This window comes from Dermochelys coriacea, chromosome 6 (genome assembly GCF_009764565.3).
Source record: "Dermochelys coriacea isolate rDerCor1 chromosome 6, rDerCor1.pri.v4, whole genome shotgun sequence".
NCBI lineage: Eukaryota > Metazoa > Chordata > Testudines > Dermochelyidae > Dermochelys > Dermochelys coriacea.
The window spans coordinates 56,435,860-56,462,396 of record NC_050073.1 but is presented as its reverse complement, the minus strand read 5'-3'; the positions used below and the strand labels follow the sequence as shown (position 1 = coordinate 56,462,396).

Sequence of the window (26,537 nt, the reverse complement as noted above, 5' to 3'; positions counted from 1 at the left end):
CACAGCAAGCGCCCTATGAGCTGCCACCATCAAGGGGGGAAAGACGGCGGAGCTGGTAGGTAAAATACGCTCAACAGCTGCTCCGCCCAGGGCTGTGCAGCACATTGGGGGATTTGATTCCCTGCTATCCCCTGATCTTGAGGCGGGTCGCTGCACATGCTGTTGTCATAAAGCTCTGAGTGATGGTGCAGAGTCAGCCCGGCTGCTTCCGCGGGAAGGCGACTGGCTGCATTGGCCTAGACCGCTCCACTCCCCTCGCTTCTCTTGTCACAGTCCCCTTCTCCCGGCCCTTCGGAATCCTTTGGCTGGGAAGCTGGTGCCCTGCCACGAGCGGTACGGGGCCGGGTCCCCCCCACTCCCTTCCCCCGGCCCCCTTCCGGCCCCTCCTCCTCCTGTCACTGATGCGGTGCTGGAGCCCGGCGTGTCTGAGCTCCCCCTGCCCAGTCCCCCTCCAGCAGCGGCGACGGCTCCGGAGCTGGCAGCGCGCACGCATCAGCCGGGGCCCCGGGCACAGACACTTGCACGGCCAGGTCCAGCCCGCGGCTCCGGCGGAGCCAGAGCCTCGCGGCAGCAGCAGGAACGGGCTCGCCATCTACCTCACCCAGGGGAGCTGCCCCCTGCAGGCCCGGGCCGGGGGGGAAGGCGAGCGGCTGGGGTAAGCCCTGAGACGCTTCCTTCGGGAAAACAAACGGGTCACAGGGGGTTGGCGTCGCAATGGAGGGTTTAGCCTCGGGGAAGGGGGCTGTAGGGTTGTTATGTGGCATTATCTTGGGGGGGGGAGGGTAATTACACTGTAGGATGGGAGAGCAACGTGGAGTATTATGGGGGAGGGGGAGCCCCGGGGGGGTTAACCCCTGCATCATTCTGGGAGGGGGGAACAAACTGGTCATTGCCTAGATCTCCAAACTGTCATCTTGGTCACGGTCTGCCCCCAGCCCCGCTCCTTCAGGAGGAGCAGGCTCCACAAACACTCTGAGAAAGAGCCACTCCAGGCAACCCCTCCTCAGGTGCAATGCTTCCCTGCCCCTTAGCCCAGGTGCTGTGCTGTAATACTCCCGTAGGATGCGCCTTGCCAGGACACTCAGCCCCTTGGGGCGCTCTGCTTCCTTTCTTTGTGGGGCTGGGATCACTCCTTGTCCTGAGTAAGAGGTTAGACTTGCAAATAGATCAAAATGACATACCTGATAAATCCCAGCTTTTCAGTATAAAATGGTTAAGCTTAGGTGGATGATGGAAGGATCTGTGGGTCCTGGCCCTGCTCTCCAGGGAGTTACACCTCAAAGTACTTCCCGGAGGCCAGTTTCTTGGAGGGAAGGAGGGTTAAGCCTGTATGGTCTCTCTGTAGTTGGTTTCCTGGGGGAGCTGAGCCCCTGGGATTAGTCTATGTGAGTCCATTGACTTCTGAAAAGTGTAATTTTGTGCCTGATATTGTGAACAAATCTCCCTCGTGTGTTTGACAATCCTATTGTCACTTCCTCTCCCCTCCACCACCAGCTTCTAGAAAAATGGGTCAGCCTCTCCAGATAACATATCCATAAGACAATTTGTGAGTTTCTGCACTGCCAGCTGGTTCGGAGGCAGCATTCTGGTCCTTCTGTTTATGCACATACTGAATGTGCATTGCTTCAATAATTCATCCTGGTGCCATTGCAACTTCCTGCAGCTTGTCTCCTCCACAAAGCTGAATGTGTAACAAGGTTTGAAAATACTTTGTCTTCGAAGCTATGATCTCATCCAGCTACACGGCAACTGTCTGCTTGCACACCCATAGTCAAGGAGCTAATGGTTAACTGATACCTGAGAAATTACTGTGTCTGTGTGGAGGGAGGTGGGGTGGGGGGTCTGAGTACATCAAGGGTGTCCATCCCATTCCCCATAGTCCGTCCCAAAGAAACATGATGGATTATGATGGCATTGGGATTAAGTAAGGAATCATATTTCTGGAACTTGGTCTGATGACCATTCACTTTCTGGAAAAGTTGGTCTTTCCCAGGCACAGTTAGTCTCAATGGTGGAGAAGTTAGTGACTGACTTAATCCTGATAACACATCATGGATATTATCCCTATTTAACAGAGGAGGAGGAGATGGGCACAGAAGTGGGAAGTGAGTGAGTCAGTGGTGAAACTGGGAACCTTATTAGCTATCATGTGTATTTTAGTTTGATCAGCTAGCATCTGGACCACCCTCACTACTGTGAGATCTGGACACTTTACTAAACTGAGAACTATTCACATTTCTAAATATCTGGACTCAATAAGTCAGATAAACCCACTGCAGCCAGCTGGCTCAAGTGTAGAAGGGATGCTCTAATCAGGCAGGTGCTTAAATATCCATAGTTCAGTTATCCTAGGAAAGTCTGGAAACGTTGTATTGCAATTGTTTCTAAATTCAATCAGGTTTGGGATTAAACATAATTCCAGAAAGGAGCAAACTCCAGCAACAAGAGCCATTTATTGATTTCCAGCTCCTATAAGACAGGTATACAAATAGCGAGAAGCTATTTCTAAGGTAGAAAAGACCTAAACCATTTAGGTCTTTTGTAGCTAGTAACCAGCATCTTTAGTTTCACCTGGAAGTGAAATGGCAGCCAGTGCAGAGCAGAAGTGTAATGAGCTCTTAGTAGCCCCCTGAGCTGTTGGTGGATGCACTAGCCAAAAAGTGTGAGCAGTTAGACACATGTACAGCTCATTGCAGTGAACCAGCCTCAAGGTGCAAAATCATGGATAACCAAGATGAGGTGAGCATCTGAGACATTAGAATTCAAAAGTTCTTTCTGCCCCTCTCTACTGTATTCTTTCTTTTATTCTCTTTTCTGCCTTTGTTACAAGATGAGAGCAATGTTGTCCACAAAACAGGGCCTGGAGCCTGTTCCATCTCCTTTTGGACAGGGATTGGATGCCAGAGGCTGAGGTCTAATATTCAGAGTTACTTTGTAATTTATTCCTGAAAACTCCAAAACCTTTTAATTTCTCAGAATATGATTTCTAACATGAGTTGCACATTGCCCCCCCCCTCCCCCCGATGCAAAGTCCTCCCTTGCAGGATCAAATTCCCATTGCAGTGGAATTAGAGCTTGTTGCATGGCCTAAAAGGGCAAGTTTCTATGTGGTGCTCTAAGGATCAGCTAAAATTCCATCATTCATTGTTCAAACAGAGCCTACCTGACTGAGATCCCATGTTTTCTCCAGCTCAGACAAGAAATGCCTCAGTTCTTCCCTCCTGATTGTCATCCAGGAGTTCATTAAAGATCCCATTACATAGATCTCATTAATCCCTTGGTTTTTGATTCATCCGTTGTGACTGTCCAATTCCCAGTTGACTTAATCAAGTCATATACAGCATCCCTGCCCCCACACTCCTGTCAATCTGTCCCTCAGAGTGCTCTGTTGCCCCATCCACCCACTGTAGATTGCTCATTTCTTTCAGTCAGGTTAGAGAACAAAAGAGGAATTCCTGCTGCATCTAATCAAAGAGCTGAGGCTTCCAGCAGAGAGAACCCAACCAGGAGCAGGAATTGATCACAGAACTGAGCAGCAGAGAAATCCATCCAGAGGCTGGTAATTGATTACAAAGGCTCCATGGGGGAAGTTGTACAGGCTAGATCTCACTCTGTCCCCCAGCACTTTGCTCATCCATCTCATAGATAGCTGTTACTGTGGCAGTGGCTCAGACTGCACCTGCACCTGCCAGAAAACCCTTTGCTAGTTAAGTGAAAGGGAATGTAGAGACAGTGGGTGGCAGGAGCAAGAACTTAACCATCTAGCTTCAGTCATCTAATGAGACGGCACCTTTGAAAAAAGTGGGTAAAAGGAAGGCAGATGGATTCCCCTTTGGCTACAGTGCTTGCCTGAGCTACTAAGGCTTCCGATGAAGCATCCGCTGAAGTGAGCTGTAGCTCACGAAAGCTTATGCTCAAATAAATTGGTTAGTCTCTAAGGTGCCACAAGTACTCCTTTTCTTTTTTCATAAAATAAGAGTATTTTAATATCCAATTACATCAGTAACACAAGGGATACTGTACTGGCTAGCCCGGTGGGCAGTGAGGAAGACAGAGTCTGTTGAAGGGACTGGGCAGTGCTGCAAAATGGTGGTTTCTGCTGTACAGTTTACTTCTGGAGAATCCCATGGTTCTTATAGTCCTGGAGAGCAGACTGCACGGAATATGGCTCCTTTGGATTCAAAGGAGGGAGGACTAGATGGAACCAAGTAGGGCTTACAGCTGGTTGAGCAAATCGGCCTGTCACAGGGTGACACTTGCCCTGTAAGAGTGAAGAGGCCAGTGCACCTGAGACTGGTCAGCTGACCCCAACTGGTCTTGAAAGAAGGCATGTGGACCCTGCAGATGTAAGACTAGCAAGTGAGAGCTGCCAGAGACTAGGAGATTGTAGGAGGTTCCTGGGAGAAGGCAGAAGGCAGCACAGAGGTTTGCCAGCTGACCTCTCCAAGCCAGAGAGCAAGGACTAGAGAGAGTTGAAGTTAGGGGAGCAGTGGAGAGACCTTCCTGCTGAAGCCTTCATGCTGGAGAGCTGTAACCGGGGGGGACAGAAGAAGTTCCCACCTGAGACAAAAGAGTTAAATATACAGGGGGAGTAACTGATATTTCCATTGTGAGAAACAGCTCCCAGCAGAGAGGTTGGAGGAAGGGGGGTTTCCTGCTGGGAAGAATAGGGTTGCACTCCAGCTGGAAGGGCTGGGATGACTGTCCTGGCAGAAGGACAGGAGAGGACTGACAAAGAGCCAGGTGTGGCTAAAAACACTGCAGTGTGGTATGTGGGGTGTTGAGGGACTAGATTTTGAGGACTACGTACACTGCAGGTGGACTATGTTTTGGGACTTTTATTATAGACTATCATTTTTGTAATAAACTGGCCCCAAGAAGGGGTATTATTGAGGCAAGAAAGTTGGGTGGAGTTACGGGGGACTCTGAAGGAGTAAAACTGAGGCAGGCACCATCTGCCTGTTCTGCTGCAGTAGAGCACTCCAGCACTGCAGGTAAGGTTGCCCTATGACACTGCCAAACCTGCTACCCCCTCCCATATTGCAAAAGTGAAGCAGGTGGGAGGGATTGCTTGCAGGTGCAGTAATAAAAAGGTTTTGCCAGGGACCCTAGGCTGGCTGTAACGGACCCTGCTTTTCCATCTCTGACATCTATGAGATTCTGTTCATTCCTATCTATCAACACCAGTCCAGCCACCCTCCACATATCTCAAGCCTTAGTAGCTCAGGCAAGCACTGTAGCCAAAGGGGAATCCATCTGTCTTCCTTTTACCCACTTTTTTCAAAGGTGCCGTCCCATTAGATGACTGAAGCTGGATGGTTAAGTTCTTGCTCCTGCCACCCACTGTCTCTACATTCCCTTTCACTTAACTAGCAAAGGGTTTTCTGGCAGGTGCAGGTGCAGTCTGAGCCACTGCCACAGTAACAGCTATCTATGAGATGGATGAGCAAAGTGCTGGGGGACAGAGTGAGGTATAGCCTGTACAACTTCCCCCATGGAGCCTTTGTAATCAATTACCAGCCTCTGGATGGATTTCTCTGCTGCTCAGTTTTGTGATCAATTCCTGCTGTAGTTCACGAAAGCTTATGCTCAAATAAATTTGTTAGTCTCTAAGGTGCCACAAGTACTCCTTTTCTTTTTGCGAATACAGACTAACACGGCTGCTACTCTGAAACCTGTCTTATTTTATGCTGACTCACATTTTCACTATGTGGCAGATCTTTTTATTGAGGAGGAACTGCATTATAGGTGTTGTTGGGGAAAAGCTGGAGGTTCTAACTGCTGAGAGGGGTGCAGATGGAGCTTCTAGCACCCAGGAATGCATAGGAGCTGATTGTAGCTTTTGGTAACAAGGAGGCAGCTGAAGAGTTTACTACTAGGGAAGGCTTGCACTGACTTTCTCCCACTTCTCTTCCCAGAAGAGACTTTAAGTCTGTGGGGAGTGGAGGTTTAAAGTTCTCATTCCACACCCCAGAAATCTGAAAGCAATTAGCTACCTTGCTCCATCCCTCCCATTGCTACATCCAACATTGACAAATAAGCATGTTACCTGCATGCTTCTACTACAATAATCAGCAGTGAAATAATTGTCAACATTTTAAACTGACATCAAGGAGAACAGTGTTTACATGCTATAGAGATGAACGGGGCTGTTGGCACTTCTCTGAGCAATTATTTCATGTTGCCTGTAGACTCTGGCAGAAATCATTGAATTGGATTACATTCACTTTATGTTTTAAAGATTTTATTTGCAATATAAGGGCTGCAGACAATTTCTTTTTAAATAAAATCTGAGATTCTGGACAGTTGTGGAGCAATTTAAAATTTTGCAGTGGTGGGGGTGCAGAGCAGGAGCCAGAAGCGACAGATTGGGTAAACTTCATTTTCTGAACAACTAAAACTCCTTTAAACAAATAGAAACGCAAACCTCATAATGCTTTGATATTTTTATTCTGAGCCACTCCCCCAAACAAGGCTGGTAGTCCTTAATGGGAGCAAAACTAAAGAAAACCCACCTGTTGGACTTATTAAAATCTTGGCATAATACCTCATACATAGTGCAGGCACAGTGCAACACTTATTGAAGTGGAGATAAAAGAAAGGGAGCCATTTATTAGAAGAATGTTGAAGAACTCCTTTCTGGACAAGGCATAAACAAGAAGTCTCTCTGATGTCCTTAGAGCAGATGTTTGAGTCTGTGAATGCTAAAAAGCATGAAATGGGAGAAAATAATACATGAGATGGAACAACCAGAAAATCAGTCTGAACTGAAGACACAGCCTCTGCACTATACTAGTGTCTAACACAGCTCAGAGCAAAGCCCTCGCTAAAAACAATGCCATGCAAGAGAGACAAGAGAAACTACTATAAAATGAAGTGCAATCCCACAATAGACATTTTTAGGCATTCCAGCAAGGAGAGAAAAACTGGATTATGTAGCTGTTATGGAAACGACAGTGCCCAAATGTGTAACATAAATAGTATGGAACATTTTTCTGTGTATGATGAAAAGCTATTGGATCCCAGTGAGGAGACAGGTACAAAAAATAAGAAGAATCATGATCCTTTCTTTCAGATGCCATGGTGATGAGCTCAGTATAAGATCCTGACTAGAATAGATGGAGCATGCTCTGAGCTCAGACAAAAAGAATTTTAAATCCTCTGAAGGGAGAAATATTCTTCTGTCCCCAGGCTTTAAACGTTTCCACTTAGACAAAAGAAAAGCTCTAAGAGAAGGTAAAGATCGTCACATAGCAAAAGGAGTTGAAACGATTTTCACACCAGTCAAGCACTGCGGAATCTAAAATGAAAACAAGACACTCTCTGGGACCAGAAGGCTAAAAAGCGACTGCTGGAAAGAATCTGTGTTGAATGCACAGGACAAGGAGAAAATGGAAGAATTAGACTCTGATATTTAAAAGGCTGCTTTCACTGAGACTTTGCTCAATGAACTGTGGCATATTAGCATTGAAATCTAGTGTGGTTGAAATATTCTTTCAGTGGCATTATTCACAAAGTGTTTAAAATCCTTGTACTTTGATATTCTCTGGGACTTGTGAGCACAAAGTATGACAATGAGCAATAAATACTGTATAAGCTCTGACTGCTCTTTTCCCCCCTCTCCTTTCAGTGGAGCATAAATACTTTGTGAAAAATAAGAATATATTTAAAAAACTGATCATTTGTTGCCCTATATACTGCAGAATGTATTCACTCCATCATCTCCCACTCCCATCCCTGAAGGACTAACCATTTCAATAATCAATACTAACTCATTGCTCTCTCTGTGTGTGTATGTGTGTGTGTGTGTGTGTGTGTGTGTGTGATGTTTTTTGTCTCTTCTCCCTACCCACCATATATGAATAGTACTGATGTTCCCCAACACAGTATTTTAAGATGGGGTGCTGGCTCTTTAAAGAGACTGTAGGTCCAGAGCAACCTGCTTCCAGCTCTGGCTCCAGAACAAAGAATTCTGGAAGGTATGGGCAAAGCAGCCATGCATGTTGGAAAAGGATATAAAAGAGCTCCCTTTTCCCCCAGTAAGAGAGAGATACCAGGGAAGTGGCAGGATCTGCAGTGTTACTTCCTGTTAAAATGGCCTAAGATGACATGTAAGAGGCAGATGGACAGAAGAACAAGGAATTGAATCCATTTGCATCTCTAGCCTCTTCACTGGGGCTCGTACCAGGCAGATTTTCCTTATTGGTCCTTAGTGCAGAACTCTTTCTGTACCACTTCCACCTCTGCCCCCGCCCCAAAGGAAGCCTGAAATTTGGCCTAGTTTTAATGTGGTTATTTGACTGGCCTCTTAGTGTATGTCTACACTGGAGGTGGAAGGTATAATTTCCACCTCAAGTACATATACCCTCACTAGCTCTGATGGGTCTGGCATTCTAATAATAGAAGTATAGGCACAGTGGCATGAGTGGTGGCATAAACTAGCTAACCACCCCACTCTTTGTGCCGGCTGTTGTGGTTACATTTCTATTTTTAGCACATTAGCTTGATCAGAGCTAGCATGGGTATATCTCCTTGAGCTGGAAGTTACAACTTTCCTCTCCAGTACAGATATACCCTCAGTTGTCTTCCGCACCTGTAGTGCCTTTGGTCCCACTGCAACTCAAGTCACAGCTGCATTTGTGCAGAGCAGGTCCCACTGCCATACACCCCAGAGAGCTCTGAATCCTGGTGTAGTGTGATTTGTCATAATCTGGATTTTGGAGGCCCAGATTCCACTACACACTTACCTCTCTAGGGACCATGGCAGTTAGCTGCCTCCAGGCAGCCAGGCGATCTTAGTTCTTGTGAAGAAAGTTTCTCTTTTTCCTTCCCAAACTTTTATTGAGAACTTTACTAGAAAAGGCTGTGGTGCTAACAACTATCTCCACTCTGTCTGTGTTCCCAGCCTTTCCACCCACCAGCCAATTTCTCCCACAGACACTTTCAGGCTTTCTCCCATGCTGCCCCTTATGCATGGGGAACAGGGGAAATATCTCTCATATAATCTGTACAGCCACTATCTTATCCTCCTCTCCTTTAAAACTTGCCTCTGCTTTGATGCCAACAAAACCTTGCCTGATGATCATAACTAGGCAGATGATGAAAAATGACCCTTCCCCTCCTCCCCCCACTCATTTAGTTTTACTAACTTGTTCTTCACGTGATTGCACATGTCCATTCCACTTCAGGTGTATGCGCACCAAGTGCACCAGAGCTGGAGATTTTTTCCCTTAGCACAAGCCATTGCAGTAGCATATATGCTGGTAGGAGATGGAATCCTATACCCTATGTTGGAACCTGTGGGGTTTCCCATCACCACCAGGTCCTCTATGGCTCTTCTTCTCTCTAGAAGCCCAAGCAGAGGCGTCTAACGATATTGCCCCCCATACAGAATATAGTACAAAGTGGTAACCTCAAGAATAGCCTTGTATGCCAGACCCTTGATTCACTTCAGTACAGAAGGCTCAACACCCCTTATATGTCTACTGTCCTGCCCTTCAGCCTCTCCACAGCCCATGAGTATTCACAGAATGGCTGGTTGTGGTGGCTGCATTTCTAAGAAGAGCAGGTATACAAGTATTTCCTTGCCTGGATGACTGGCTGCTGGGAGATTGGTCCAAGAGCCAGGCAGAACTCAGTATGGCCAAAATCCAGTCCTCCTTCAGTGTTCTGGGTTTGTCATTCAGTGAGGGCAAGTCAGTCTTCTCCTCAGTTGAGAGGATAGAATTTATAGGGGAGATCTTGGATTCTACAGTGGCCAGAGCTTTCCGCCTCAATCCAAATTCCAGATGATGTTAACCACTTTCACAGACCTAAAAACGCATCCAACCACAACAGTATGAAATCACCTTAGATTTTTGGGGTACATGGCCTCCTGCATGTATGTGGTTTGGCACACCAGACTTTGTCTCAAAGTTACAAAGCTGGCTAAAGTCAGTGTACTCCCCAGGTTGTTATTGGTTGGACATGCTGATTCAAGTGCCTGCAGGAGTACTAGCCTCCTTAAATTGCTGGATGGATCTGGCCAACATGTGTGTGGGAGTTCCCTTTGCCCCTTCCTTATCCACATTAACTCTCATTACGGACATGACTTCTCTGGGGTGGGAAGCTCACCTAGGAAACCTACGAACTCAAGATCTGTGGTTGCCTCAAGATTTAGTTGTCCATATAAATATGGTGGAATTAAGGGCCATTCGTCGACCCTGTCAGGTTTTCTCCCTCACATTAAGCGGGAGACTCTACAAATCCTCATGGACAATGCTGCGGTGACATTCCATGTAAACAGACAGGGAGGGGCCAGTTTGGAAACCATCTTCATCAAGAGGCAATACATGTTTCGGAGCTTTGACTCACTAGTATAATTATCTCACCTCTCTGTGATGGGTCCCTCCCAAGATGTCACTTGGAATTGGGGTATCACTGAGCCCACCTGACCCATCCTTGGCTCCCTTCACACTGTATTGCTGAGGCAAGCTGGCCAAGCCTTCCCTCAGGCTTCAGACTGCACTTTACCAGCACACATACAGGTAGGGACACACCCAGCTGCAGCTTTACACACAGATGCTGCTATCAGCTCTGAATGGGGAGGCTCAGCGAAGGAATTGCCCAGTACTCACATGCACACCCCCCTCTAGAGAGTAGACCCAAAATTGTACCATCTTGTGCTGCACAGCATAAGCTCATGAAATTCACCCCTTCCCTCAATGTGGAGAAAAATATGCAACCAGCTTTTTGCCCCCCAGTCATGGATTCTACACACTGGGTTTTAGACAAAACAAAAACAAGTTTATTACCTACAAAAGATAGATTTTGAGTGATTATAAGGGATAGCAAACAGATCAAAGTAGATTACCCAGCAAAAAAACAAAAAGCAATCTAAGATTAATATACTAAAGAAATTGGTTACAAGTAGCAAATTCTCACCCTAAATGATGTTTTAGGCAGATTGCAGAGACTTGCTTGCAGCTTAAAACTCCAGATATTCCTTTCATAGGCCAGACACCCTCTAGCCTGGGCTCAGCCCTTCCTCCCAGCTCAGTCTTTTTGTTTCTCAAGTGTTTCCAGCAGCCTTCTTTCTTGAGTGGGGAGTTAGTGAAGAATGAACCCCAATGATGTCACTCCCCTGCCTTCAATAGTTTTTGCATATGGCGGGACTCCTTTGTCTCCCAGTGTGATTCCCACCCCGGTCAGTGGAAAAATACTAGTATTATCATGGAGTCCAGAACCAGGTGACTTAGTCACATAACCCTGGAGCTATAACTCAGAGGCTGTTTGTAGAATCCTCAGGAAGACTTCTCAGTGGGTGATTACCATCTTCAAAGACCTATTGTTTTCCCTAATGGCTCTTCCCAGCGAGACATCTAGACTGATTGCATTCTGCCTAGTTGGCGTTCCCCAGGTGTAAACACATTTGTAATAGATGCATAGACAACATTCCTAACTTCAGATACAAAAATGATACATGCATACAAATAGGGTAATCATAATCAGTATATCATAACCTTTCCAACGATATCTCACATTATCCAGCTGGCATAAAATACATCACAGTTATGCCATAATCATATCATAACAATTAACCTATGAAGAATATGGGGCGTAATGCCACACTCTCATCTTCCTAGTGTTCAGAACAGCATGGCAAATCACCTGAGTAGATACTTTAGCAGAAATCATGAGTTGTCTCAGACTGGACATCATTAAATTCACATTTTAGACCTGGGGATCCCTCACATAGATCTGTTTTGCTTCTCATAACAGAGCAGGTCACAATCAGGGATCTCTGATGGATGTTTACCTTCTGTCTTGGAAGGACAATCTGCTATATGCCTACTCCCCCATTCCATTAATTCCAAAGGTGTTGGGATTGTGTTTGCATATTCCTCACTGCAGCAGCATTGGGTCTTTAGTTTGCTGAGCCTATCCTGCAAGGCTCCTATATTATTCACTTCCTCCAGAACCCAACCTGATCTCCCAGAGCTTAGCCAGCTTCTGCATCCCAACCTGGTTGCTCTCTGTCTTAATGCCTGGATGCTCCATGGTTAATATCTCAGGCGGTGAAGTGTTCCATGAAGTGCAGTAGGTTCTTCTGAGCAGCAGAAAATTTATAAGATGCACTTACCTGCTAAAGTGGAAGTGGTTCTTATTATGGTATGGTCACAATGGAAGAGTGACTTGCTAGTCCTGGCTTCTATCTAGCATGTTTTGGACTTTTTGTTCCACCTGAAACAACGAGGTTTATCCATCAGTTCCCTCATGGTTCACCTGACATCTGTCTCTGCTTTCCACCCATTCAGTTGAGGGCCAATGAGCAAATTTTTTCTCATCCAATCTCAGATTCTAAAAGCCTTTGAACAGTTTGGAACCCATCCCTCCTTGGGACTTGAATCTGATGCTAACAGCGCTGATGAGTCCACCCTTTGAACAGTTGGTTACCTTTTCTTTGCTACATCTATCTGTGAAAGGAGCACTTTCAGTAGCTATTATCTCAGTGAGAAGGATGGCAGAGTTACAGATGTTGGTGGCTGATCATCCTTACAGTTTTTCTTTAATAAGGACAAGGTATGCTTACATCTGCATCCAGAATTCCTGACAAAGCATTAGGCTATATCTCAGCATTCTTGGAACTGGTGTCAAGTTTGGACAAGTGGTCCTTCAGTTATTTTTCATGTAGATTCTGATTTGAACTGCTTGTGAATCACCTGAAGTTGAATGGACATGTGCAATCACTTGAAGAAGAAAAAAGTGGTTACTAACCTGTTCTGTAACTTTTCTTCAGATGTGTTGCACATGTCCATTCCACGACGCACCTCCTTCCCATTTGTATTGGACTCTGCCCAATAAGAAGAAACTTATTTTTAGGGGAATCTTGTATGGCTTCCATTCGTTATACAATGGTGCAGTAACAGGAGCCGGCAAAGGGCCATGTGCTGCCCTGACTGCAATAGCTAAGGAAAAAATCTCTAGCTCTGGTCCACTGGGTGCACACACACCTGAAGTGGAATGGACATGGAAATGCACATCTTGAAGAATGACAGTTACAGAACAGATTAATAACTGCTTTTTTCCAGTGATTTCCTGTCCTACTTTATATTAGTATAATTACAATAACAAAAACTGTGCCAATTCTTTGCTATATTCATTTGATTTGTACAATCTATCCTGTCGTCAACCTTTTGTCTTTTAGGTGTAAGCCTTCCAGCACAGAGATGACCTTTATCTGTGTGTGTTTGTACAGCACAATGGAGCTCCAGTCCTGATTGGTTTTTTTTGGGTGTTCCCATTATATAAATATTGACCAATATACAATTTGTTACTGATATACATTTTCCTTTTTAATATCAAAATCTAAACAAGCGTGGCAGTATTCCTTTATAATATAAAATAGATACAAAGGCACATATTAGGGCTAAATCTTGGTTATTTTGAAATAACTTATGCTTCCCATTGCCTCTTTAAATAGTGTGAGTTGATCCATTATGAGGTTTATCCAGATCAAGTTCAGCAATGCCATCTCTTTGTCATCCCACCAGGTCAATCATAATGGCATGGCTTACATTTTTAAGCTAGTGTTTAACAACAATTTCATGAAGTTCTAGCATGTCAATAGTGCGAAGGTTACCAAAGGTATCATAGGAACAGTATAACATTTATTGGGTGTTTTACTTCTGCCCAGAAGGCTTATGTTAATTACATGAAAATAGGAAATTTCTTGTAACTTACCTCTCTCGTATCAGTTGTAGCCATTACTTCATTTACCTCTCGCTGGCTGGTTTAGCCCTCTGGCCAAACCAAAAAGTCCTCCCCAGATGAACAAAAGTACTAAGAAGGAGTCTTCTCTCTATCAAGAGCTCCAATCCTGAGTCCCTGAACAATGGAGTGGCCATCTGCTTCAAGCCTCTAACATTTCTGCTTCACTCTTTCCCTTATATCTACCCTCTATGCTTGCCTGCCTCTTGGCCTTCTCCCTGGCTTCCTTTCAGCTGGGAGCTCTACTGTACATCTTGCCTGGGTCTTAGTCACTGGCAACCATCTCAGTTAATTCCTTTCAGCTCCCTACACTTCCTACATATTCCCAAAACCTTCAAAATGCTCCATCCATAGTATTGTAGGGCTAAAAGTGACCTTGAGAGGTCATCTAGTCCAGTCCCCTGCACTCATGGCAGGACTAAATATTATCTAGACCATCCCTGACAGGTGTTTGTCTTACCTGCTCTTAAAAATCTCCAATGACAGAGATTCCACAATCTCCCTAGGTAATTTGTTGTCCAACCTTGCTGCAATTTAAGCTCATTGCTTCTTGTCCTATCCTCAGAAGTTAAGGAGAACAATTTTTCTCCCTCCTCCTTATAACAACCTTTTATGTACTTGAAAACTGTTATCATGTCCCCTCTTAGTCTTCTCTTCTCCAGACTAAACAAACCAATTTTTTCAATCTTCCCTCATAGGTCATGTTTTCTAGACCTTTAATTAATTTTTGTTGCTTTCTCTGGACTTTCTCCAGTTTGTCCATACCTTCCTGAAATGTCACAACCCCGAAACCGGATGCAATACTCCAGTTGAAGCCTAATCAGCATGGAGTAGAGCGGAAGAAATTACTTCTCGTGTCTTGCTTACAAATCTCCTGCTACAACTCCCAAAATGATGTTTGCTTTTTTGGCAACAGTGTTACACTGTTGACTTACATTTAACTTGAACTACTATTCACCTCAGATCCCTTTCTGCAGTACTCCTTTCTGGGCAGTCCTTTCTCATTTTTATGTGTGCAACTGATTGTTTCTTCCTAGGTGGAGTACTTTGCATTTGCCCTTATTGAATTTCATCCTTTTTACTTCAGACCATTTCTCCAGTTTGTCCAGTTCCTTTTGAATTTTAATCCTATCCTCCAAAACACCTGCAATCCCTCCCAGCTTGGTATCGTCCGCAAACTTTATAAGTGTACTCTCTATGTCATTATCTAAATCACTGATGAAGATATGAACAGAACTGGACCCAGAACTGATCCTTGCTGGACCCCACTCAGTATGCCCTTCTAGCTGACTGTGAACCACTGATAACTACTCTCTGGGAATGAGAGTTATGCATTTCCAGCCAGTTCCAGCCAGTTTATGCATCCCCCTTAGGCTAGCTCCATCTAGGACTAGGTCCTAGATTCTAGGTTGTATTTCCCTAATTTGTTTATCAGAAGGTCATGTTCTAGACAAGCCTCTCCCATCTGATTCTACTCCCCAGAGTGACCTTCCCTGTGGCCTACTGATCATATTGCCATAGCAGCTCCCACACTGGCTGGGGAGAGAGGGAGACTAGAAAGAGTGTATGCGCACCGCTCACACACATGAATGAGAATAGAAGTGAGATTTTTCTAACCTGGTGAGTGGAGAGGATGTTTTTGTTTTTGCACAAGTGTAGCTGCACCAGTCCAAAAAAACCCAGTGTAGACACCACCTCAGTCTCTCATGTGTACAAAGGGGAAGTGCGATAGCATTAATTAAACTTCACATGGTAACAGATGCCTGTGACCTTCTCAGGTTATGGCTCATAACTTGTTTGGGGCAATCTACCCTGCAGCTAAATCATGCACCCCTGAACTGCGGATTAAACCCATTGTCATCAGTGGGTAACTTTTTTTTTGCTACCTATTACTGACAGTGCATTCAGCACCTGATCAGCTGTGTGTGGTTTAACTGCAAGTGTAGGCAATGCAACAATAATTCAGCATAATTTCAGAAACTGTGCTTAAAATTTCTCTGCTTTGAGAGCCTTTTCCTTCTAGTATTCAAGACTGATGGGTATGAGCAGGTTCTTGTTCTCGTGTGCCTGAGTTTAGTGTCTCTGGATATGTGTAGAATAAGATTAAAAGACTGAAGGTTGTATCTTGTTTGTTTTGTAAGTTAACACTTTAAAAATAATGTAAACAGGGCAAGCTGTAGTTGAATTCATGTTAGCTGGTTGAAGTGAACCCATGGCTCCCACTTAGGGTTTACCTCAATCAGCGTGTTTAAAATGTAACTTGCCCTGTCTATACTAACGTGTTTGAGTTTTTAAAAAACAAACAAAAAACTTCATCCTAGTCTAGACATCCCTGACCCTTTGGGACTCTGAATTGAGGTGTCAGAGGTTTCATTAATATTCTGAAATGCAACATCACTCTAGAGGTGTAATGACATTTCTACCAAAACATAATCTCTCCACTTCCTTTTCCTAACTTGGGCTGCAGTTGGGGAACTTCAAAGGGTTTGTTGTCCCTCCAGGGATATTTTAGCATATGGAAGCCAATATATTACACTAATGGACTCCGTGGACTAAAGTAAAGATTTGAGGTGAATGACTCCCTATCTTAGCTCACTGTAGTTTCTGCATTTCAAATGTTAATTATACTTCCCCGAAAGCATCCTAGGTAGTTCACAGAGAAAAGCTTGGTAATGTCTCTCCAGTGAGTATTGTCCTAGAGTTCAGTAAAACCTCATCCATCATAAGCAGAGAAAATCTGAAGACAGGAGTGAGTCCTTAGGCACTTCCACATGGGACCCTTTACACTGTTTCTGCTTTTAAGGAAGTGCTACAATTAATCTTTTCCTTGATGTTGTAAGAAATGATGAATTTGCATCATTATCTGATACTCATTTTTGTGGCCAGTGAGTGGAACAGAAAGTATATCTGGGTAAATCAAAAGAAATAGATTCATCATATCCCTGCTAACCACAGGGCAGGCAGGCTGCTCATTACACAGGCTTCTGATGATTCAGATAATTGAGACACTTGCAGCTGTCTTTTAATATTAAGGTGAAAGCAATGTGTTCCAATGTAGTCAGCTAGAAAGTGCTAGTCTTCTCTCTTGCAGCTTGCATAATTCTGTGAAGCTTTTATTATATTCAATCCAGCAGCAGCATGTCATTCGAAATCTGTTTGATTCTTCATCTCTCACTTGAGCGAAATTCCCATTGAAGTCAAAGGGGATTTTTTTTGAGTAAGGGCTGCAGAATCCAACCCCTTATTAATATTTTGAGAAAAATCCTTATCTGCCTAACAATGTAGAAATGGGGTCACCTTTCTATGTCTACAGAAGACTTTTTAATGTTATGAATATAGATGCAAGGATAAAGCTAACTCTTCTTCCATTTATGGGTTGATACTGTTCCCAGGTCAGAAAAATCATCTCCAGCCAGTGCTAGGCTATTGATGATGTTTCCCAGGTCAGGCAAAGCGTGAAGTGTTTCTCCTTTCTTTAAAAAATGGTTTGAAATGCCTATCTTGCTGTGTGAGTCACTACCACTTTGGTGCCTTCCTTTCAGATTATTAATTTAATGTCAATAATTCAACTGCATTTGGAAATCATCTGGCTGCTCCAGCCACATAGAAATAACCTCTTGATATATCCTTCCTACTGCTTAACCTCAGCCAACAACCTCTGAAAACTCCCATTCATATATACCAGACATAGATGGTCCCACAGCAATGCCCATCTCCCCCTTCCTGCTACTCTTGACATCTAAAATACGAAAACTGGGTAGCATTGAATGTAAAAACATAAGAATAGCCATACTGGGTCAGACCATCTAGCCCCATATTCTGTCTTCTGACAGTGGCTGGTGAACAGAATAGGGCAGTTTATTGAGTGATCCATCCTCTGTTGTCCAGTCCCAGCTTCTGGAAGTCAGAGGTTAGAGACATCCAGTGCATGTCAAAGGAGTTATGTCCCTGACCATCTTGGCTAATAGCCACTGATGTACCTATCCTCCATGAACTTATCTAATTCTTTTTTGAACTCCGTTATAGTTTTGTTCTTCACAGCATCCTCTGGCAATGAGTTCCACAGATTGACTGTGTGTTGTTTGAAGAAGTACTGCCTTATGTTTGTTTTAAACTTGCTGCCTATTTCATTGGGTGACCCCTAGTCCTAGTGTTATGTTAAGGGCAAATAACACTTCCTTATTCACTTTCTCTGCACCATTCATTATTTTATAGGCCTCTATCCTATCCCCCCTTACTTGTCTCTTTTCCAAGCTGAACAGTCCCAGTCTTTTTAATCTCTCCTCATATGGAAGCTGTTCCATACCCTTCATCATTTTTGTTGCCTTTCTCTATACTGTTTCCAATTCTAATATATCTTTTTTGAGATGGGGTGACCAAGACTTCATGCAGTATTCAAGATGTGGTCATGCCGTGGATATAGTGACATTATGATATTTTCTGTCTTATTATCTATCTCTTTCCTAATGGTTCCTAACATTCTGTTAGCTTTTTTGACTGCTGCTGCACACTGAACAGATGTTTTCAGAGAAATATCCACAATGATGCCACAATCTCTTTCATCAGTGGTAACAGCTCATTTAGACCCCATCATTTTATATGTAGAGTTGGGATTATGTTTTCCAATGTGCATTACTTTGCATTTATCAACATTGAATTTCATCTGCCATGACTGTTGCCCAGTCATCCAGTTTTGCGAGATCTCTTTGCAGTCAGCTTTTGGGCTTAACTATCTTAAGTAATTTTGTATGGTCTGAAAACTTTACCACCGCACTGTTTACCCCTTTTTCTAGCTCATTTATGAACAGCACTGGTCCCAGTACAGATCCTTGGGGGACCTCACTATTTACATCTCTCCACTGTGAAAAATCACCATTTGTTCCCACCCTTTGTTTGCTGCCTTTTAACCAGTTACTGATCCATGAAAGGACCTTCTCTCTTATCCCATGATTGCTTACTTTGCTTAAGAACCTTTGGTGATGGACCTTATCAAAGACTTTCTGAAAGTCCAAGTACACTATATCCACTTCATCGCCCTTGGTCACATGTTTGACAACACCCTCAAAGAATTCTAATAGATTGGTGAGACATGATTTCCCTTTACAAAAGCTGTGTTGACTCTTCCCCAACAAATTGCATTCATCTATGTGTCTGATAATTCTGTTCTTTACTGTTGTTTCAACCAGTTCACCTAGTATTGAAGTTAGGCTTACCAGACTGTAATTGCCAGGATTGCCTTCGGACCCTTTCTTAAAAACGGCATTACATTAGCCATCTAGTACAGAGACTGATTTAAGCAATAGGTTACGTACCACAGATAGTAGTTCTGCAATTTCATATTTGAGTTCCTTCAGAAATCTTGGGTGAATACCATCTGATCCTGGTGACTTATTACTGTTTAATTTATTAATTTGTTCCAAAACATCCTCTGTTGACTCCTCACTCTGGGAAAATTACTCAAATTTGTCACTTAAAAAGAATGGCTCAGGTGTGGGAATCTCCCTCACATCCTCTGCAGAGAAGATTGATGCAAAGAATTAATTTAGCTTCTCTGCAATGGGCTTGTCTTCTTTGTGTGCTCCTTTAGCATCTAAATAGTCCAATGGCCCCATTTATTTTTTAGCAAGCTTCCTGCTTCTGCTATGTATTTACATTTTTGTTGCTGTTTTAGTTTTTGTGTCTTTTGCTAGTTGCTCTTCATATTCTTTTTGGACCTGTATAATTATACTTTGACACTTGAGTTGCCAGAGTTTGTGCCTTTCTATTCTTCTCACTAAGATTTCCAATTTTCGAACTTCCAATTTTTAAAAGATGTCTTTTTGTCTCTAATCACCTCTTTTACTCTTTTGTTTAGCCACAGTGGCATTTTTGGTCCTCCTACTGTTTTTTTTTATTTGGGGTATACATTAAGCCTCTACTATGGTGTTTTTAAAGTTAGAAATTGAAGCATGTTTTGTGCAGTTTAGTTTGTCTTCATGTTCTTCATTCCTGTTGCACACTATGGTGTCTCAAAGCTCTTCTCCCATTCTTCCCCATGGGCCACTGTTCCTTAGTGGGACAGAGTGCTCCAAGGCAACACTTCATCTTTGTCCCCCTGTATTTGATTGGTTTTCATGCTGCACTTCTATGGTGACACCACATATGCCAGCGCTATTGGTGGTAAGGGAGGGCAGAGTGGGTTGGCCAGAATCCTGACTGTTGCCCAAATGCAGTGAGAGTGCTATGTGGCCCTGGAGACAGAGCTTGTGTGGTCCATTCTGGAGACCTGGGTTCTATTCCTACTCTGGATTGCTCATCTTACTCATTAGTTTCAGAGCCTATATCATGAAGTGACCTGAAGGCAGCAACTGCAGTGCCTATTACTAGCTTCACATGCTGGAACTGAAACGCACTGCCCTGGCAATCTGCTGGAAAAATTCAGTTATACTGACAGAGATGCCAATGTGGGTTTAAATTTAACAAACATCAGAAGACCTATTGGAATAATGGGTGAGCATTCTAGTTGTTCCTAGCTTAGACTCTTACTACAACAGCATCCGAGTTCAAGAAAGGATGCAAGATATTTCTGTTTAGTACGGCATTGTAGCTGGCTGAGGACTTTCTGATTGTGTCAAGGTGATATTGGTGAGGTGTGTTCCAGCTTAATTGGCCATTAGTATTTTGGTATCAGTGCCCTCCAGACCCTTTCTAAATGATTTTAAATAGAAAAATAACCTAAATAATCCTGAGAGTGGTGAGTGGGAGTTGTCTCAGAAATAACACATGCTGTTGGAAACACAGCATAATTAACCTCTTTATTTAAATAATTTACTAGTGAGTTATTGGGAAGAGCTCATAAAGTGAAATCAGAAACTCTGCTGTAGCTGGTTTTGTCTACACTGTGATAAAAGACCTGTCATTGGCCTGGGTCAGCTGATTCGGGCTCTTGGGGCTTGGTTTTAGGGGCTATAAAATTGCAGTGTAAACATTTTGTGCTTGGGCTGGATCCTGGGCTCTGAAACTCTTTCCCCTTGTGCCCAAAGTGACCTTTTTACAGAGAAATCTGCTTTGGAATTGAAATCGGGCAGTTGTTGTTTGAGGCAACATAAGGTCAGAATTCACTGAATTCAGAAGAGTTTATTAAACTGATAAAGTCCCTGTGTGTGTCTTTTGCCACGGGGGCTGTCACTGGCCGATCCTCTGACTCCCAAATGCACTGGGTCAGCCTTGAAGCAAAGACAGCATGTTAGAACCATGGTGGTTAATGTAGCTGATGACAGAAAAGGATTCAGCATTTCTTTCATTCCCATTCCAAATTCAAGTATGGATGCCACAGTCATCATGGTACTCAGTGCAGTCACACAACCTGTGTATAAGGGTATGTCTATACTGCAATAACACACCCACAACTGGCCTGTGTCAGCTGACTCAGGCTCGCAGGGCTCAGGCTGGGAGGCTATAAAATTGCAATGTAAACATTCGGTCTCAGGCTGGAGCACAAGCTCTGGGCGCCGCCTCTCCTGAACTGGTTCCCACAGCTACTATGCTCTCTGCATTCAAATCCCTCACTTGAAACTAACTTCTACCATGATACTTACAAGAAATAATCAACCAATGGCAAGTCTGGGGGGCAGCTTGGGATAATTTGTATATATAACAAATTGATGTAAGATAAATGAATATATCTATTTTAATAAAACTATTTAACCCTGGCCTATCATCAGTTTAAGCATTCTACAGTTCATGGTCTTTCTTTCACCTCCCTTTGTTTGTTAATTTGTGAATACTTCAGGGAAGGGAGTGTCTCTTTTATGTCTGTACAGCACTCAGGTGGTACTACAGTGTAAGCAACATTAAGGGTATATCTACTCTGCAATGTAAGACCAGGGTTAGTAGAACTCAAGTTAGCAGACCCTGGGTTTGTTAACATAGGATTTGAGCATTTATACTTATTTGTAACGCCAGGTTAGGAATTGTTAAACCCGGGCTCCCAGCTTGGGGCTCCAGTATCTACATTGCATTATGTGGGCCTGAGTAGAACCACCCATATCACAGACTTTCTTGTGCCCTCCCAAGGCTGCTTTAACCCTATGTTCTTGATGCAGTGTGGGAAAACTTGACTGTCTGCAGGACAAAGAAAATTGGCCTGTGGGATTGTGAGATACTTTTGGTGGACTCCTAGATCATGAATCTAGTGCGACTGCATCTAAACTGCAAAGCAATAGGGCTTGAACCCTGGGTCCTGGCATGAATCAGGCTCAGACCCTCCATCCCATGGGGTCCTGGGTCTTTAGGTCTGAGCCAAGAGTTAGTGCAATTTATGTGTCGAGAATGGGAGTTAGGGCCTGATTTTGAATCCTATGCTTATCCTATTGCAGTGTAGACATAAGCAGGATGTCTAATCAACAGGGTCCACCAACTTTCCTGGCTTACAGTTCCTACACCCTTTGAAGCAACCAGTATTGTATCAGGCCATTTGGCTAATCTTGCCCAGTGACATCTGCATGGTAACCTCTAGACCATATGTTCCTCACCTGCATTTTAGCATAGTACAAGGTTTATGTAGGGTAATGTTGCTTCCTAATCATAGCATCTCAATCCTGTAAATAAAAGTGTTTCCAGAAGGAGCCCTCCCAGAATCCTGATGAGGGTTGAGATTTCTGTGCACTGTGAGCAGCAGGGCTCCACGAAGTTACCACTGAAGGCCTCCAGGCTCTCAAAGCAAAGGGATTTTTAGGCCTCTGAGTTCAGGACTAGAAGCTCCACTTCTGACTGCAGACAGCCCTGGGATCTGAACTGAGTCATGGTCCCAGGTCTTAGTTAGAGCGTCAGTCTTCACTCACACTGATCAGAGATAGGACTCAGGACTCATCAGAGCCTGACAGGCCCTGGAGTCTATGTAACAAGGTACAATTCTGGGTTTCACTTGGTGTATAAGTTGAAAATACTTGCGCTAAAATGTGTTCCCTTTTTCTTTTCAGATATGATGATGGCCCTGAAAGATAAGCTCCTGTTTAGCTTCCTCTGCCATGTAGCCTGTACCCTTGTGTATGGCTACCCCATTGATCCTGGGACTGAGTTCCGCTCCGCTTTCTCTGTGGCTAGAACCAGCAGCATGGAAGGGAGCGTTGAGATGGTCATCACCTTTGACAAGGTCTATGTGAACATTGGCAGTGACTTTGATCCCAAGGCTGGGTTGTTTAGGTGTCGGATCCCTGGGGCCTATTACTTCTCCTTCACGGTTGGGAAATACCCCAAGAAAAACTTGTCTGTTATGCTGATGAGAAACAAGAATGAGGTGCAAGTGATTGTGTATGATGAGCATCACCGTAAGGAGCGGAAACTGGCTAGCCAGAGTGCCATGCTGCAGCTGGATTATGGAGATACAGTCTGGCTGCGTTTACATGGGGACCCCAAGTATGCCCTCTACAGCAATGCAGGCCCATACACAACTTTCAATGGATATCTTATCTATCCAGATACCTCTGCCTACTTCCAAAATGGTGTGCTCTCTCAGGAGCTGGGGGGAGCTGCAGGGCTGCCCCATCCAGCTATTCATCAGCTTTCAGGAGAACAGAATGAAGCCTCAGAGGGACACATGTTGTCCGATCAGCCAGCCAGAGAACTAGACCCTCGCTCTGCATTTTCTGTTGCTCGCTCACAAAGCCTCCTGGGAACAGATGAGAAGCAAACCCAGCATGAGCCAATCACATTTGACATAGAGTTTGTGAACATTGGAAGGGATTTCAATTCCTCAAGGGGCATCTTCTTGTGCCGCGTGCCAGGTGCATATTATTTCTCCTTCACCATTGGTAAAATGCCTTTTAAGACCATGTCAGTGAAACTTATGAAAAACCACAATGAGGTTCAGGCCATGATCTATGATGACAACCACTCCAAGAGGCGGGAGATGCAGAGCCAGAGCATTATGTTACTTCTGCACTACGGAGACACTGTCTGGCTCTACAGCCACCAGCATGATGGCTACGGTGCCTACAGCAACCATGGCAAGTACATCACCTTCACGGGGTTCCTTATCTATCCAGAGGCTCAGCCAAAGCCACCCCCAAGTCCCAGTTCCCTGACGAGGTCAAAAATCTAAATGCAGATGTGAAAGGAGCATAAGAGAAGCCAAGATGCAGTGGACTTGGGTGCAGGTCCTGATTGGATGTCATCCTCTACGTGACAATGTTAAAGAGCATGCTAATGTATGTCCAGTGCTTTTCTTATGCTGCACACTCATGTCCTGGCTGCAGGGCCATTGCTGTTTCTGTCTTTTATCTGTAGAATGATCTTTGCAGGGGGTAGTGTGTGTCCAGTGTTACTGTTCAATTTAAGCATAAAGCATAAGGTAGTTTGGGGGCAGGGTGGTGTGATTCAGGGAGCCACTGCAGAAATGCTGGGAGACAACCCCACCAAGAAGGCACAGCATCTGGTGACATTCCTTGCACATACAAGGGAGGCCTGGGGGAGGGAAAATGTAATTGAAATTAATGTAATAAAAGTAAAAAAATAGAATGTGCAGGGGTTGCGGAGACACACATTGTTTGTTTAGATGCTGGACTTGTGTGTATATAACTGCCTGTGACACTGATTCTGGACAGGAGAGAGGCTCTGATATTGTGTGAACTATTGTATGTGTTTGTGTTGTGAAAACTGTTAAACAGAGTTAGATTGTATGTCACTGTGCCAGAGTGATTGTATTTTGTGGGAGGTCAGGGAATTGCGGGAGGAGGTATCCAGTATTGCCAACTCTTATGATCTTATTGTGAATCTCATGATACAGTATCTGGTGTTTTGCTTAAAGCCTCAGCTGCTGGAATCCACAGATTGTGTCTGTCTGTGAATCTCAGCTTTCATAACAAAAATGCCCCACTAAGTTTCTAGCTCTTGTGGTTATGGAGAAAAGTTTGAAAACATGAGCCAAGCATACCCTAAAGGCTCCTAAACAAGAAGGCAAATAAAAGTAACCCAAAATGTGTATTATTTTTTAAAATCTCCTGATTTTGGAGGTGCCTGGCTCATGATTTTTTAACATTAGGGGATGGCAAAGGTCAGTATGTGCATGGTGATACTGCCAGTATTGAACTCTACCATTGCCAAGAAATGGGCACTCTTAACATTATAGTGTGGATAGACTTCATAACACAACATGTTGTTTCCTTGTTGCTCTACCTAACCCTGCCTTAGGGGGAAGCCACCACCATACTTCTAAGGTATAAGAGGTAATTTCAGTGTCCATCCTCTCATAGTCCTTGCCTTTGCTCCACACTGTGTCTCAGTGAGCCCCACTCCTGTAATAGAGAGACCAGTGTGGGTGGCACTAAGATTGCAGGGGGTTCGGGGCAGTGGTAGCACAGTAGTGTGAGAGGTGGTGGGAACCCAAGAGTTCAGTGGAGCAATGGATATTAGGGGGGCTCCTCAGAGCTATGGAATTAGTGTCTTGTGTGAGACCTGTGTTCAAATGTTGGCTTGGCTCCCAAATTCAATAAGGTTTCATAGGTCTCAGCCTAAACTTTGGCTGAAACTTGGCATCAACTTGGCTTCATTGGCAGTCTTTGTTCAAGAGAAGACAAAACCTCTAACCTAACCACCCATGAAAACTCTAATCCCAGATAGTACCTCCTTATCTGAGGTCCTCATATCAAATCCCATAGTTTCCACCAAGAAAGAAGCATCTCACCTAGGGTCCTTACTCAAACCTTAGCAATACTGTAGTCTCAAATCTTTTACCTTGTGAAACCCAAACCCAGCCTTATGTTCATTTCAAGTTCTCCACCCCAACTACATTCATTTGCAAGACCCCCATAGAAATCTTAACCTTAAAAGACTAAGTGACTTCCATAAATGGGTGAAGATTTAGGATTAGGGGTATAAAAAGAAGTGTATGATTATAGCATGAGGGAGCATTTATATTTTATACCCAGTTTCCAGGAGTTGGAATGCAAATAAGACCCTGGTCCCAATTTCTACATGCTTTGCAAGATCTATGCTTTGCAAACTCCCTATTCTCCTGTAAAATTGTAACTCTGACCTTTAAAATCATTCTCCGTGCCCCAAAACCTACATCTTGCTTCTGGGCCTGTCATTATTGGGTTACTGCTTCTCATCACCATCTGTCAGATAATGAGAGAGAAAAATATAAACTAGGTCAAAAGTTAATTGTTGCTGTTGGGAATGTCATTTTTGCATGCATTTCTGAAAGTAGCTCCTCTGTGAAAGTTGTGAGTCTAGTGCAGGGGTGGGCAAACTTTTTGGCCCGAGGGCCACATTGGGGTTGCAAAACTGTATGGAGGGCCGGGTAGGGAAGGCTGTGCCTCCCCAAACAGCCTGGCCCCTGCCCCCCCATCTGCCCCTTCCCACTTCCCGCCCCATAACTACCCCCCTCAAAACCTCTGAGCCATCCAACCCCCCCCGCTCCTTGTCCCCTGATCGCCCCCTCCTGAGACCCCCTGACCCTAACCGTCCCCCCAGGATCCCACCCCCTATCCAACTCTCCCTGTCCCATGACCGCTGACCCCCCCCGCCCAGAACCTCCAACCCATCTAACCGCCCCCTGCTCCTTGTCCCCTGACTGCCCCCCAGGACTTCCTGCCCCTTATCCAACCCCTGGGCCCTAGTCCTGGCCCCCTTATCATGCCGCTCAGAGCAGCATGTCTGGCAGCCACACCGCCTGGCCGGAGCCAGACACGCTGCCGCGCTGCACTGCAGGAATGCGCAGTCCCGCTGCCCAGAGTGCTGGCTGCGGGGGACGGAGGACAGCGGGGGAGGGGCCGGGGGCTAGCCTCCCCAGCGCGAAGCTCGGGGGC

General features: G+C 44.5%; 1 protein-coding gene across 4 annotated transcripts; it reads left to right on the top strand.

Moving 5' to 3' along the window:
• On the top strand, positions 1-24,407 carry C1QTNF4 (C1q and TNF related 4). Of its 4 annotated transcripts, none has more exons than XM_038407752.2 (2): positions 1-55; positions 22,710-24,407. In XM_038407752.2, the coding sequence occupies exons 1-2, from the start codon at positions 16-18 to the stop codon at positions 23,828-23,830; spliced, it is 1,161 nt and encodes a 386-aa protein (XP_038263680.1). In that variant the 5' UTR covers positions 1-15; the 3' UTR covers positions 23,831-24,407. The 4 variants fall into 4 exon arrangements, with proteins under 4 accessions (XP_038263680.1, XP_043372247.1, XP_038263681.1 ...); XM_043516312.1 differs by lacking the exon at positions 1-55 and adding an exon at positions 380-577; XM_038407753.2 differs by lacking the exon at positions 1-55 and adding an exon at positions 380-655.
• Positions 24,408-26,537: the final 2,130 nt, after the last annotated feature.

Coding starts and splice junctions, on each gene's coding strand:
- C1QTNF4 (XM_038407752.2), top strand. CDS start 16: ATGAGCTGCCACCATCAAGGGGGGAAAGACGGCGGAGCTG. Junction 56..22,709: donor GGGGAAAGACGGCGGAGCTG/GTAGGTAAAATA, acceptor TTTTCTTTTCAG/ATATGATGATGGCCCTGAAA.